Here is a 16585-nt window from a genome sequence, read left to right as displayed (position 1 = left end):
ATGGTTGGTTCACCTCCTTTATTCCTGGTAGGTGGAGCTGTAACACTGTCTGTAAGACAGAAAACTGAGAGTGAATAACAACTAGAAGTAGGGATTTTGGATTTGTCTGAATTTTTACACCAAACTCAGAAAAATGCCAGTGCAATTCCAAAGGATGAGTCAGACAGAACAAGCTATGTTTCCATATTCTCCTTATTTTACCCTAAATGAATTTGAAGCTCAGGCATTGAATGATGAGGGAAAAGGTACCCTGTAGATTTATTAGTGTTATTAGATAATCTGCCTTTTGGATAAAAAGATGCAGGCCAATAGGATGCTTGTAATAAATAAATTCAAATATGTATAAAAATCACCTGCCTTTCAATACAGAATTTAAAGGCATAGGGAAAAAAAAACACAGATTCAGAATATCACTGCTGCGACAAAGGCTAACTTTGTAAATGCTGCATGAGAGTATCTCTTTTTTGTCAAGTTCTACTTTAACCATAAGTAAGAGGATACTAAATAAAGTGCAATGTAAAAACACCAGGAAAAATGGGGCCCAGATTTTCTCCTGCTCCTGAATTCTAGACTACTCCAGTTTATGCCAGCTGGCGGTGGTCCTCAAAGGCTGAGCATTGGTGGAGTGGAGGTGCATTCTGCCCCAGCCCCATGACCAGGCAGTTAATGCAGGAGAGCTGCATTAATCGAAGTGAGAGCTCTCCCTGGCTGGGAGAGTCTTCAGCTGGCCAGTTAGGACTAGATTCCATTTTGTGCCTTCTGATTGGTGCAAAGTGACCAAGAAGAAGAAGAATATCACTGTCATCACTGCCATTGGCACCAATCTCTCGCAAAGATCTGGACCCAAAACTCCAGCTGAAATTGAGGAAATGAAATAATTTTGGTGTGCTTCCCATTGCAGGATCAGACCTTAAAATACATTTCACTACAAAATATTACGTAGAAGTAATTATTTGCTTGGTTTCTTTTTTTTTAAAGCACAGCACATAGTAATTTAGCCAGATCTGAATTTATTCTACTAAGCTATTTCTCCTCTTTTTAGCAAAAGGATTATTTCTGTTACACCCTTCTGCAGTTATCAGATTTCTGTGGACTAGGTTATGCCTTCAGGTAATGGATAGTGCAGAGATGGGGCCAGTCCAGGAATAGCCCCCAGAAGCAGTGTGCCTCACAGACCCCCTCCTGCCCCCGAGTCACAGTTACAGTGGCTGAAATAAAGAAAAAAAATGTGTATGGAATTTATGAAAGTGTGGAACTGTTTCCTTTTCACAAATTTCAAAGTGGACACATTTTTCATTTGTCGTGAATGTTTCTGTGCATTTTCCAAAGTTTTAACAGCAATGATCAAAATCGTGTTCCATCACAATTTCAAACATGATTTCAACAGAAAAATATGAACAACAGTGTTGTGGAAACATTCATGAAAAACAAAAAACAGATGTCAAAAATGTTTTACGAAAAGTCTGTTTTCAGAAGGTGGCTATTTTTTACTCTACATTTTCTTTGGGCTAAAATGTCTCCCCAGCTCTAATCACAGTTCCTCCCCTGCTTTCTCCTTGCTCCTGGTTGTAATTTACCACTGATCTAGACGAGCAGTTAATTACTAACTCCTCCACCAGGCGGTGGCTCATCTACTCTGGCCAGTGACGGGTCTGGTGTAGAACCAAGGTTCACCCCGACCCTCCCATCTATTAGAGGGAGTGAGCAGGTGAATAGCCCAAAGCCAGGTTAGCCTGTCTATAGAAAATGTAAAGAGAGTTCTTATTCCCTTGTGCTGGTGTACAGCCTAAATCCCAAAGTAGCTCTTAGTACTCCCCCTCTAAAAGGTCAGTAGGAAAAGAGTGAAGAAAAGAATATCAGAATGACTCCAAAATGCACGCGGTAGAGCTGAAGATTATAGCTATTTCATCACACTGCACGTGCTAGAAAGCCATACTCTACAAGTCTGATTTTCCCAGAATAAAATACTTGCTCCTTTTCTTAAATTTGCACGTTGTTCAGTGAAATAAAAACAAGCTACAGAGGCTTTTATCTTCCACCTAAAATAAAAGGGAGATGGAACCTCTGAGCTCAAAGTGTATAAATTGCATTGAAATGTTTGACATTCAGTTTTAGATAAAACAAGGCTAGTAATTATTTCTAGTGCCACCTGAGCAGCCTATGGTCTTTTGCTAATAATGTGCTGTTTGCCCCGGCAAATAAAATGCAGACCAAATTAACTGAAACTTCTATTAAAGGATTATCCCATTTATGAAATCAACCTTACAGATTACAGAAAATGACTATGTATTCAATTTTGCTTGGGCACCTTTTTACTCAATTAAAAATGACTCCAGACAAATCCTTTTTGTTGTTTGACTTGAGCTCATGCAGTATATGAGGACCAGAAGGTTGGAATTATAACAATATTTACTTTAAACCTGCTAGTACAATATTCTAAGTAGCAGAGGCAGTGACCTGTGCAGTTAAAGTTGTCTAACATTTCCCATTATAAGACCCTGGTTTCGGTTGCTTATAACTTTTCCAACTTGACATGGTTCAGGCTGACATTTTGCCTTTTGAGAGTCTGCCTAAGGCTGATTCTGGGGGGAAAGTGTCAGCTGAAATGGTTCAGCTGTTTTTCAGGATTAGATTGGAAAATGATGTTGTTTAGCCCATTTTGAAAAAAAAATTCTCTCAACCATTTGTTGTGAAGCTCTAGAGCCTCTACGCTTTGGAGCAGGGACTTGAGATTTGGCAGGTGAGTCACCCTGATGCCAGAGATGTGTCTTTTGCTATCCTAATGAAAATTCGTCTTAATTTGGCCAAGTTATAACCTCTGGACAATCTCAAACTGTACATGGTCAGTATAGACTTTTTAGAGTTTGGCAGCTAAATTCTCTGAAGAGTCCATCTGCACAGAGCATGCTTCATCACCTCACAGTTCTATGTGCTGCCTGAATTGCAATCTCCACAGAGTGACTAAGCATCCTCATCCCAGGGATGAGCAGGACTTTCCTTATAATTACTCCTCCTAGCGGTTGTGGGCTGCTATGGCACCCTGACAATATGGAGGAGGAAGCTTCCTGGCTGAAATGTAGAGGGCTGAGTAACAGGAGGTACGGGGTGGAGTTGCTGGATAAGGGGAGCAGGAGCAAGAAAAGGCAAAGGGAGGGGGGCAGAACAGGAACAGGAGTTGGGAACTAGAGGACAGGACCAGATGGAAGAAGTTGCCACTGTGAGTGTTCTGCAATCAGACCCCATGTGTCTCAAGTTGGATACCCAGAAAATGAGGAACATACAGTGGTTAACTATGAAAATGTTGGTTTATGTAACTTGCTCAGCATCACATTCACCTAGGAACTTTGGCAGAGGCCGGCACAGAACCCTGCTCTCTAAGACGGCATTCAATTGCCTCACTCACAGGACCAACCTTTCACTGCCTCTGGATTCTCACCTCATTTCCAGCCATGCTGAGCTTTCACAACTGCAACTGAGGTCAATAGGAGCTTCAGTCCAACACACACACAGCTATGAAATGCGAGGTACTCCAAAAAATCACCTCCTAGGCATCTCAGTGTGGGCACCTAAACTCAGTTGACAGCTTTGACAATATTGGCTTTAATTCCTGTGCCTCTATCCCCCACGTGTAAAATGGGGATAATAATACAAGCTCGGTGGTTTGAGCATTGGCCTGCTAAACTCAGGGTTGTGAGTTCAATCCTTGAGGGGGCCATTTGGGATCTGGGGCAAAAATCGGGGATTGGTCCTGCTTTAAGCAGGGGGTTGGACTAGATGACCTCCTGAGGTCCCTTCCAACCCTGATGTTCTATGATTCTATGATTCTATGATAAGTGGAGTGAAGATAATTTGATGAATGCCTGTAAAGATCTAACATACTATGATGACAGCAGCACAAAAAAGCCCATAAGGGATGACTCTGTATTCAATTAAAGGTTTGGGTGGTGTGCGGTAAATAATGCCTGGGTCCACAAAGTGAATCCTGAGAATAAAAAGAAATATTGAATAGCAACCCACTCAAGGAGTTCATCCTGGGCACTAAATGGGGCAGGGGTCCTGTGAAAAAAATAGCATGTGACCATGTAATTAAAGACTGCACCTTATGCACAAGGGGCCCAAATTAATGTTGGACAGGCAACCTTAATACAGGCATTTCCTACATAAGAACAGCCACACAGGGTCAGACCAAAGGTCCATCAAGCCCAGTATCCTGTCCTCTGACAGTGGCCAATGGCAGGTGCCCCAAAGGGAATGAACAGACAGGTTATCATCAAGTGATCTATGCCCTGTAACCCAATCCCAGCTTCTGGCAAACGGAGGCCAGGGACACCATTCCTGCCCATCCTGGCTAATAGCCATTGATGGACCTATCTTCCATGAATCTATCTAGCTCCCTTTTGAACCCCGTTATAGTATTGGCCTGCACAACACCCTCTGGCAAGGAGTTCCAGAGGTTGACAGTGTGTTGCATGAAAAAATACTTTCTTGTGTTTGTTTTAAATCTGCTACCTATTAATTTCATTTGGTGGCCCCTTGTTCTTGTATTATGAGAAGGAGTAAATAACACTTCCTTATTTACTTTCTCTATACCACTCATGATTCTATAGACCTCTATCATATCCCCCCTTAGTCGCCTCTTTTCCAAGCTGAAAAGTCCCAATCGTATTAATCTCTCCTCATACGGAAGCCGTTCTATACCTCTACTCACTTTTGTTGCCCTTTTCTGAACCTTTTCCAGTTCCAATATCTCTTTTTTGGGATGGGGCGACCACATCTGCATGGAGTATTCAAGGTGTGGGCATACCATGGATTTATATAGAGGCAATATGATATTTTTTGTCTTATTATCTATCCCTTTCCTAATGATTCCCAACATTCCTAACTATTGAGTGCTTGCCTTGGCAACCTTAATGTTCTTTTAACAGTGTTTTTGGATGTAATACAGACAGAAAGTGAGTCTTCTAATATGTTTAGAAAACTCAGCAAACCTTGCAGCAGAAATCATATAGCCACCATACTCCTTTTACATAGAGCAGAATTTTGCTCCTTTTCCTCAGACTGGGTGTAAACGGAGAAACACTGTCCCATCCCACTGAATCTGCCAGGTATAGTAAACTGCTACATTTTCCTGGCACTACTCACTGGTTTCTGCATCTCAGCCATATCCTAAATGTCTTTCCTTACACAACAGAAGAGTAGTGTGTGCACCTTAGGGTTCAAAGAGAATGTCCTGCAGCATCTATAGTTCTCACTCCTTACACTAACTGTTGCTATTAACTGTGCTGTTCATCGTCTTTTCAGGTGGATTTGCTGGATGGAAACTGTGAAAAACACCCGAGAGCATCATATGCGGCAAGGTTGGTGGGTTGCTGATGAGGAAAGGAGGGGATTTGACATGTGCATGGTTTGTGAATGTTAGGTGTAGTGGTCAATATGTGCTGGAGAACAGATATAAATGCCTGGAGATGGTGGTAAACTTACTTACTAAAGGATAGATCTGTTTTTAATAATAAAGGATAAGTCACAGAAATGTTAGGCCACGATACTGCAGAGAGTCGCCCACATGCTTAACTATGAGCCAATGGGGTACCCACGGTGCACAACGTGAAGTAGATGTGCATGTCTTTGTAGGTCTGACATTAAGCTTGAGCCTGATGATCAAGTCTCAAAATGGGCTGTGCCCTAGCTATCTCAAGGACTGTCTCACTTTCCATACCATAAGCTAGCGTTGTAGTTTCTCTAACTTTCCTCCTCCCCACACACAAACACAAAAACCCCTGGAACTATATTTAGAATGAGACTTCCAAGCAGAGGGGTGTAACATTTTGTTTGCATAGGTTTAAACTGAAGACAAGATCTACACCTAAGAAAGTGATCCAGTGAGAGAAAAGCTCAGGCAGAGAGAGAATAGACTTTACTGTTGATATTTAATCGAGACAGATTTAGGCAGATGTGGGGTCTATCCAAAGCCCACTTTAGGTAACTAGGGTCTTTCCATTAACTTAATTGGGCTTTGAATGAGGCTCAGAGAGAAAATGAATATCACTTTACTGGTCATATTCTCAGCTTCTGAAAAGAACTGCATCACAGCGCCAATCAGCACTTCTGCCAACAGTAACATTCAGATAAATAGAACCAGCAAAGAGCATCTTCAGCAGCACCATCTAGTTTCTCCCAACAATGTTACAAAGAAACCAGGCTTTCTTGGTAGCAGCTCTGCACTGGAGAACTTTCAGCAGCTGTCACATTGACAAAGGATGTTCCCATCTTCAGACCAAAATATAAGACCTTTCTCTTTACATTAGATTTCCCACAATAACTATCTTAAACTGGTAGCAAAAGAAAATCAAACAAAAATCTTCCATTAAGTATAATCACGTTGTTTTACAAGGAACGGATTACTTTATTTATGTAAATTTTTATATGCAGCTATCTCGGTGATGGGAACAAGACACATAATTAGATTTTAAGCAATTTGGGGCAGGGACTGTCTTTTCATTCTGTACAACGCCTAATAAAAAAGGGCTGTAATCCTAATTAGGGCATCTAAGCACTACCAGCATACAAACAACAGAGATACAAATACTGTAATATTCTATTGTAGTCAGATATTATTGCTTATGACTGCGTTCTTTTAAATTATGCTTCCTTGTGGTCATTCTTCCCAACTTGGCATCTCTATTGTGGTTACTCCTGCAGAGAAAATTTTGGATTTTATCCAAATGATGGGAAATTTTGCCCATTCAGACTATCTGAAGCCGATAAGCTTTCTACTGGAAACTTCCCATCTGGCTCAAAATACTGCTATTGCGTTTTTCAGGGATGTGACTCCTTTACAAATGCCCCTACATTACATTCCAGATATGAAAAAGCAAAACTCCTTCAAATCCACATCATGCAGAATGTGAGCTATTTTTCTAAACTCTATATTCTTACATAGAGCAGAGCTGAATTCAGACTTGTGGAAGTAGTAGAAAGTGTATAATGTCAACATAGTTTCTGAAAATGACAATACATTCTTTAGGGATTGAATATAGAGATCTGAAAAATTCCTTATAAAATGCTACAGTGTCCCATGGAACTTTTTCTAGGAACAACAACTCAGTGAAATAATATTCTATATTCTGTAGTTTTTTTACCATTATGACTGTAGTACTATTATTAGTAAACTGCTACTCTCTCACATCTCTCATATTTGATTTAAATGCTTGTGTCTGGCCTCATCAGCACTTAAGTGCATGCTTAAAGTTGAGCACACGTTTAAGTGTTGCTCTGAACAGGAGTGTTTTCCAGAATTGGGACCTAAGTTTGTACTGTGATACAACTGATTATCTGCCCCTTGAAAGTGACGATTAATGTCCTAGGTAAAACAAAGCTATTTTTGTTCATTTTGTACAATGGCACTCTTAAAAATATAAAGGAGCAGTCAGTCACAATGCTAGTGACATATTGTAATATATGGCTGATGATGCAAAAAGCGTTGCACTATATATGCATTTCAATTCTTTGTACATAACAGACCACTTATTTCAATATGATAGGGTGCTGCAGGGAGAATAATACGATTTATCATCGGTGGTTATGAAACACAACTGTTGTATAAACGTATGAAGAAGCAGTAGAAAAGGAAGAGAAATAAACCCCACTGTTTTCCTCAGACAGTGAGCATTTCTTACCTTTATGTAATTCTTTTTTTGCATCATTGTAAATGTTTGGTTTTATGTAACAACTGAGTATTAATACAATTTGACAAATTGAAATAAGTGTGTGTCACATCATTAGTTGGTATAAACAGGCATCGATTCACGAAAGCCAATTTACACCGGTGGGGGATCTGGCCTCAGAATTTTAAACTCAATTACAAAATGCGTTCAGAGCAAAACACTTCTTTTGATAGTCAGTTTAAGAAAGGATCCTACCGGATGGGTCAAAGACCACCTGATTGCCAGGATGGGGGCCTGCATCTATAGATACCATTGGTGTTACCCTCCGAACATCCCAGAACTTCATCACACCGTAGGAGTCACAGGAAACAATGGTGTCACCCTGCCAAGTATTAAAAAATGAATAAATTATTATTTGTGCTTCAGAGAGGAAGAGAGCACAGTGGCAGACATGGAGCTCATGTGTAATAATGTTAAGAATACTGAGATAGTTACATGTTTATTATGCACCTATAATGCCCAGATTCAATGGGCTCTGTGCATGAAGATGAGAGAATGGCTTCTCAGATAAGAACACCCAAGCACATACTTGAAAGACAGTGGGGCACACTGTTAATTTCAAGGATCCTGTCTCCAACCAATTGCAAACCTTGTCTTGCCAAAGCTGGGAGTTACCAGATCAAAGGGCTATAAATGGTGAAAAGGTGACATGATTTGGGGGAAGTAGGGTGATTTGCCAGGTGCTGTCAGTGAACCCTGACAGGGAAACTTTAACAAGCTGACAGAGAGAAAGCCTCTGTGGAGAAGCCTAACGGCAGTTAGTCCAGAGGTCCCCATGTGGAAGATGGTTGAACACCTAATAAACTAGACATGTCCAGATGCTGTTTCCATGTTTTTAAGATCTGTTTTCTCTTAAAGGATTTTGTTCTAAATAAATAATACTTGCCTTAAAGCTGGCTCTTTGATCACTGATGACCATTGCCATTGCCCTGGAGGGAACAGAATTTCAGGGCCTGGACAAAAGTCCGATTTGCTGAGGTAACCATGGTCAATACACAGGGGACTTCAACTCAGGGCCTGGTCTGAGAGTGGGTGACCTGCCTGATTCCATCCTAAGAGACAGGCGATGGCTAAAGGCTTGAGACCTAAATGGGGGGCAGCTTATAGAGTCCAGGAAAGATGCAGTTAGCCTGGTAACTGTGAATTTGTAACTGAAATTGTATCTTTAAATGCTTTCATTTTGCATGTTGTTTTGTCTTTGAGAAAACAGAGAAAGTGAATGATATTTTAAAAAAAATCTCTAAAAAACATACCACAAGGGGGGAAAAGTTTATAAAAATTGTCAGGTTGACTTCACATTAATTGCAGATCAATTTTATATGTAAAAGAATATTTAAATATTAGCTACATTTGAAGTTAAGCAGCACTTACACTTTGATTTTTATAGTTATTTTTATTAAGGGTTACGTTAATATTACAATGCAGAGAAAGCTTATGTGGTTACTGACTGCTAACAAAACTAGTCATTAAAAATATAAATATATATACACATACAATATAAATATAATTAGTACAGTACTCTCATTAAAACTCAATCAATATAATACTTAATCTTTCATTGCAATATATCATAATCATAACCTGCACTAGACCTCCATCCCAGTCGGTGCTATTGGAGGAATTTAAAGAGGAACTACTTTCGTCCGTGAGCTTACTGAGCTCGGAAAAAATCAGTAGTTTTGCTGTAACAAATAGTTCACAGAATAGCCACACTTATAATATCTGACGGAAACAGCAAAGAGCAAAGAGGATGTTTCAAAAGGCACATGTATGATAGCGTCCATATAGAGCCTTTTGATGGCATTAGGACAAAACATGAAACTTTTCTGTAAGGTGTATTATTAAGAGCTCTCACTCTGTAGACCTTAACCAAATAAAACTCATTTTCTTCAGTGTGGGCCACATGTGAGCAGAACTGTATCCCTATATTAGCCATTTCTAAATAACTGTACAGGTTTAATAAAACCCTATTGTGAAAGGGTTTAAACACCAGAAGAAAAAGTTCACAGGAGGTGTGACACTTCTTGGGGACTGAGTCACCTTGTTCTCCCTGCCGCCAGCATCAGGGAGACATGCTTGTACTTAACTGGGTGTCATCTCCCTGGAAACACCAGCCTGTTAGCCACCCAAGTACTCTCCTCTGGGCTATTCCAGCCCCCACTTAACATTAAAAAGGTTGCAGAGCAGTTTTTAAACTAAGACGGGGGAAAGCCGATTGCTGCAGAGGAGCACGTGGATCGGACAGAGACTTCTCTTAGAGGAGAGTCTATTGATAGAGATTCTCTAGGTTTTAGTCAGGAGGAGAGGATGGATGAGGATAACATATGGGCCAGATCAGATGAGAAACAGTCACATAAAAAAGAATCTGACATATCAGAAAAGGGCAGACACATGAACAGTGACAAGTTTATAAAGTGCTTGTACACAAATGCTAGAAGTCTAAATAATAAGATGGGTGAACTAAAGTGCCTTGTGTTAAAGGAGGATATTGATATAATTGGCATCACAGTAAAAATCTTAAATGAATCCACATGTTCCATAGAATCTCTATGGATAGTAATTCTATGCTCTAATAAGAATATAACAATAGGGATCTATTATCGACCACTTGACCAGGATAGTGATAGTGACTATGAAATGCTAAGGGAGATTAGAGAGGCTATCAAAATAAAGAACTCAATAATAGTGGGGGACTTCAATTATCCCCATATTGACTGGGTACATGTCACCTCAGGACGAAATGCAGAGACAAAATTTCTTGATACTTTAAATGACTGCTTCTTGGAGCAGCTGGTACAGGAACCCACAAGGGGAGAGGCAACTCTTGATCTAGTCCTGAGTGGAGCACAGGATCTGGTCCAAGAGGTAACTATAACAGGACTGCTTGGAAATAGTGACCAGAATATAACAACATTTAACATTCCTGTGGTGGGAAGAACACCTCAACAGCCCAACATGGTGGCATTTAATTTCAGAAAGGGGAACTATGCAAAAATGAGGAGGTTAGTTAAACAGAAATTAAAAGGCACAGTGACTAGAGTGAAATCCCTGCAAGCTGCATGGACATTTCTCAAAGACACCATAACAGAGGCCCAACTTAAATGTATATCCCAAATTAAAAAAACACAGTAAAAGAACTTAAAAAGAGCCACCGTGGCTTAACAACCATGTAAAAGAAGCAGTGAGTGATAAAAAGGCATATTTTAAAAAGTGGAAGTCAAATCCTAGTGAGGTAAATAGAAAAGAGCATAAACATTGCCAAATTAAATGTAAAAATGTAATAAGAAAAGCCAGAAAGGAATTTGAAGAACAGCTAGCCAAAAACTCAAAAGGTAATAACAGACTGTTTTTTAAGTACATCAGAAGCAGGAAGCCTGCTAAACAACCAGTGGGGGCCCTGGACGATCGAGATACAAAAGGAGCACTTAAAGGCGATAAAGTAATTGCAGAGAAACTAAATGAATTCTTTGCTTTAGTCTTCACAGCTGAGGATGTCAGGGAGATTCCCAAACCTGAGCCATCCTTTGTAGGTGACAAATCTGAGGAATTGTCACAGATTGAAGTGTCATTAGAGGAGGTTTTGGAATTAATTGAGAATCTTAACAGTAACAAGTCACCGGGACCAGATGGCATTCACCCAAGAGTTCTGAAAGAACTCAAATGTGAAATTGCGGAACTATTAACTATGGTTTGTAACCTGTCCTTTAAATCACCTTCTGTATTCAATGATCAGAAAATAGGTAATGTAACGCCAATATTTTAAAAAGGCTCTAGAGGTGATCCTGGCAATTACAGACCGGTAAGTCTAAAATCAGTACCAGTCAAATTAGTTGAAACAATAGTAGAGAATAAAATTGTCAGACGCATAGAAGAACATAAATTGTTGGACAAAAGTCAGCATGGTTTCTGTAAAGGGAAATCATGTCTAACTGATCTATTAGAGTTCTTTGAAGGGGTCAACAAACATGTGGACAAGGGGGATCCAGTGGACATAGTGTACTTATATTTCCAGAAAGCCTTTGTCAAGGTCCCTCACCAAAGGCTCTTAAGTAAATTAAGTTGTCATGGGATAAGAGGGAAGATCCTTTCATGGATTGAGAACTGGTTAAAAGACAGGGAACAAAGGGTAGGAAGAAATGGTAAATTTTCAGAATGGAGGGGGGTAACTAGTGGTGTCCCCAAGGGCCAGTCCTAGGACCAATCCTATTCAACATATTCAAAAATGATCTGGAAAAAGGGTTAAACAGTGAGGTGGCAAAGTTTGCAGACGATACTAAACTGCTCAAGATAGTTAAGACCAAAGCAGACTGTGAAGAACTTCAAAAAGATCTCACAACACTAAGTGATTGGGCGACAAAATGGCAAATGAAATTTAATGTGAATAAATGTAAAGTAATGCGCATTGGAAAAAATAACCCCAACTATACATACAATATGATGGGGGCTAATGTAGCTACAACTAATCAGGAAAGAGATCTTGGAGTCATCATGGATAGTTCTCTGAAGACATCCATGCAGTGTGCAGCGGCAGTCAAAAAAGCAAACAGGATGTTAAGAATCATTTAAAAAGGGATAGAGAATAAGATGGAGAATATATTTTTGCCCTTATATAAATCCATGGTACGCCCACATCTTGAATACTGTATACAGATGTGGTCCCCTCATCTCAAAAAAAGATATACTGGCATTAGAAAAGGTTCAGAGAAGGGCAATTAAAATGATTAGGGGTCTGGAACGGGTTCCATATGAGGGGAGATTAAAGAGGCTAGAACTTTTCAGCTTGGAAAAGAGGAGACTAAGGGGGATATGATAGAGGTCTATAAAATCATGAGTGGTGTGGAGAAAGTGAATAAGGAAAAGTTATTTTCTTGTTCCCATAAGAACTAGGGGCCACCAAATGAAATTAATGGGAAGCAGTTTTAAAACAAATAAAAGGAAGTTCTTCTTCACTCAGCGCACAGTCAACCTGTGGAACTGCTTGCCTGAGGAGGTTGTGAAGGCTAGGACTATAAGAGGGTTTAAAAGAGAAATAGATAAATTCATGGAGGTTAAGTCCATTAATGGCTATTAGCCAGGATGGGTAAGAAATGCTGTCCCTAGCCTCTGTTTGTCAGAGGGTGGAGAAGGATGGCAGGAGCAATATCGCTTGATCATTACCTGTTATATTCACTCCCTCTGGGGCACCTGGCATTGGCCACTGTTGGCAGACAGGATACTGAGCTGGATGGACCTTTGGTCTGACCTAGTATGGCCATTCTTATGTTCTTATGTACTTTGCCTTGCAGGTTAATAGGTGTACCCAGGCCCATGACTCCCTTTGAAGCATTTCCCGGTGATACCCAGCCCCTGACACTAGCTACTCACAGAATTACCACATCCGCTGTCCACATGGAAACAGTGTGCACACCAGATTGTATGATTCATCTCAGGATCAGCCCTTTGCTTAATATCACAGCACTTAGATATGTTTATAGTGAAGGCAAACATAAGTTTACTACCAACGATTGAAGATTCAAGGGATAGTGAGGAAGGACATTGGAAATAAAAGGTTACATGTAAAACAAGATCATAACATGCTTTCTAGAGACTAAATTTAACTATTAGATTAGCCTCCTGTCTAATGAAATTTATCTCACCCAACGCCTTTTGCAGCTTCTTCTGTTAAGGTAGGCAGAAATCCTGTTTTCATGAATGTAAATGCACTGCCCATTTACTTCCTAGGTTCAGCATGAAGGAATGTCTTCTTTGACTTCTACTTATATCCCCAAAGTTAATTATCTGTACTCACAGTATAGCCCACTCCACCATTCACTTGTTTTTGTGTGTGTTCTTTTCTGCTGACTATATCTCTTTGATAACTTCCTATGTAAATGGTCATCCACTGTGTTAGCTTACATGCTTAATTTACATGTGACAGAAAGGTGAATAAACATCTTTTGTCTGACAAAAGCCTGTTTCTCCATCTGTACTGTGGTACTGAGCCTAAGAACATATTTCAGAGCATAAGTGCTTCATAATATCTGCACACACATTTCACAATGATATCACAGAGCAGTGTGACCTGGCCTTCATTTAAGGCGTCACATAACATTCTTTAGTGAACCAGAATGTACATAACTGAATCAGGATATTTTATAACCCTCTTGCTAGCTGGCATTAATGGGTTTTTGGGTCACAGAAGGCCTAACCAAAATAAGTAAATACATGAAAATAAAAATCCCCCTATTAGGGTTTCCAGTTTTATAAGGTTGTGAGTCAACCAACAAAACACACATCACCAAAGTCTCTGGCCATAGCTCTTCCTGAGGGAAATCATGAGTTGACCATCACATAGTTTCAGGTATTTTACCCAGTACAATGTACAATTAAGATAAATTTCAAACAACATAAAAGCTGTATCAAGAGGGCAACGCATGTCTATAGAATTCTCTGGTTTTTCATCAGCTATAAAAATAATCCATGCACCTTTTTCTTCAGTACACTGAGGTCCAATGTGTTTTACTGATTCAGCTCATGAGGCAATGCCTGGGGGCTAAAGGGTTATACGGTAGGGCTATGTACCTCTTGCAAGGGAGCGTCTGCACATTTTATCACATCTATACAGAATAGGGTTTTTCAGAGGAATATTAGAAGAATTCTGGAAACATGGCCAGGGGTGGGGTGGAGGGGAGGTTACTTGAGGTATGTAGAAGGGGAATGTATTCAATCAGTGTCAAAACTCCTGGGTGAAAATACTGCCCTAGCAAAGACCCTGTGAATCTCAGGCAGGAAGTTGAAAGAACAGGGTAAAATAACTGAAACAGTGCGATGAATGGCTTAAGATTACAATATAGCAATCGAAAGAGACTGAGAAGTGCTGCCAAACTCAGGAAGGCTTTCTTCCCCCCTACTCACTGAGGTGATGCAGAAAGAGTCATAGTTTTTTTTGGTATATTAGGAAAATTTGAAAGGCATATCTTATGAAGTCTGGGTGTTAAATGTATAAATTGTTAAAAACAAGCCAAAGAGTTTTCACAGATCTGCTTATAATAGATTATACAGTCTGGTATAACTTTTTCTCATGTTAGCTCCTCAGCAAATGATAATTTCATTTTACAATGTTGGGCCTGATCCTGGAACCCTGGCTCTTGGACGCTTCTTAACTAGTCTTTACCCATGCAACTAGTCCCATTGACACTCTGGTTTATGTTGTGGCATTTAGCAGCTTAGGGTAGGAAACAAGATGGAGCTGTATTGCCCCAGTGGGAGTTCTGTGAGGTACTGTGCCTCAGGAGGAATGTGAATGCTGCATCATCCTTGGACTTCTCTCCTCAGTGGGCTAGATTCATAGCCAGCACAGAGGGACAGGGAGGAAAAAGATCCTGCTTATTCCCCATCCCATATGGGAAAACTTGCACACCAGGAACTGTGGTTGTGATTATGACTTAAGGGGGTGCAAAGGAAAACTCCTTGGCCCTGATCTTCCAAACACTTAACTTCTGTAGGACGACTAATCCACTTAAAGTTAAGCACGGGCATAAGTGTTTGCAGGACAGGCAACCTTCTTCTCCACTGCTATGCACCAGTTCTACGGCTCAGGACAATCTCATCTTCAGTGGTTGGTTATATGCCTATGTATGGACTATTCATGTGAGTGAGGGTAGCAAGATCAGGCCTTTCATCCTCTTCAATATTAATAATAAGTCCACACGAAAAACAATGGCAAAAGAACTGGGAGGACGCAAAGGAAACCCCCACTCCCAAATCAGTGAATGCCATTGATCAGGTTAAGCTAGTATAATCTGTTAACTAGCTGCTGCCACAGCACCAGAAAGTAAAGCATTAAAAATGTTTTTGTATAGTCAAAAGAAATGTCTGTTTTGACCTTTAAATGTCTTATCAATACAGTCAAAGAGGAGGTGAATACATAATGCTAGCCAACTACAGATGACTACAGCAACACTAGAGGAGGAAGGAGAAAAGCAGATCGAGGGACGTGATCATTCCCCTCTATTCGACACTGGTGAGGCCTCATCTGGAGTACTGTGTCCAGTTTTGGGCTCCACACTACAAAAAGGATGTGGAAAAATTGGAAAGAGTCCAGCGGAGGGCAACAAAAATGATTAGGGGACTGGAACACATGAGTTATGAGGAGAGGCTGAGGGAACTAGGGATGTTTAGTCTACGGAAGAGAAGAATGAGGGGGGATTTGATAGCTGCTTTCAACTACCTGAAAGGGGGTTCCAAAGAGGATGGCTCTAGACTGTTCTCAATGGTAGCAGATGACAGAACAAGGAGTAATGGTCTCAAGTTGCAGTGGGGGAGATTTAGGTTGGATATTAGGAAAAACTTTTTCACTAGGAGGGTGGTGAAACACTGGAATGCATTACCTAGGGAGGTGGTGGAATCTCCTTCCTTAAAAGTTTTTAAGGTCAGGCTTGACAAAGCCCTGGCTGGGATGATTTAATTGGGGATGGGTCCTGCTTTGAGCAGGGGGTTGGACTAGATGACCTCCTGAGGTCCCTTCCAACCCTGATATTCTATGATTCTATGAAAAGGCTTCTCTACAGGGAGGACTCTGGCTGCTGTATGGAATCTGAAGTGCCGACAAACCCAGCAGCTCTATGATACAGCCAAAAGGTGCCAAAGGCACAACTGAGGATGAAGCAGTAGCAGCTAGAGCACCAGAAAACTCCTGAACTAGTGGAGAGTCAGGGACTAAGATGCAAAGCAGGTCTGGTGTATTATATGATACACCAGCAGTGTGGAGACAGTCGGTGCTGGTGCCCACGTCAGCTGTACTGAATTTAACAGAGCACGCCATGGCCAGAACTGGAGTCAGCGCTATGGGCCCCTGCTGATCTCTGTTTGGTATCGGGGAT

General features: G+C 40.6%; 1 protein-coding gene across 1 annotated transcript in view; it reads right to left on the bottom strand.

Moving 5' to 3' along the window:
- Window positions 1–16585, bottom strand: part of SPAG16 (sperm associated antigen 16) — a 724599-nt gene that overhangs the window by 133613 nt on the left and 574401 nt on the right. Inside the window, 1 exon segment of the mRNA XM_077830377.1 lies at window positions 7920–8046. Coding sequence (XP_077686503.1) covers window positions 7920–8046 — 127 coding nt within the window.

Source organism: Eretmochelys imbricata, chromosome 11, assembly GCF_965152235.1.
Source record: "Eretmochelys imbricata isolate rEreImb1 chromosome 11, rEreImb1.hap1, whole genome shotgun sequence".
In the NCBI taxonomy this organism is placed as follows: domain Eukaryota; kingdom Metazoa; phylum Chordata; order Testudines; family Cheloniidae; genus Eretmochelys; species Eretmochelys imbricata.
This window is presented reverse-complemented; position numbering and strand designations above follow the sequence as displayed.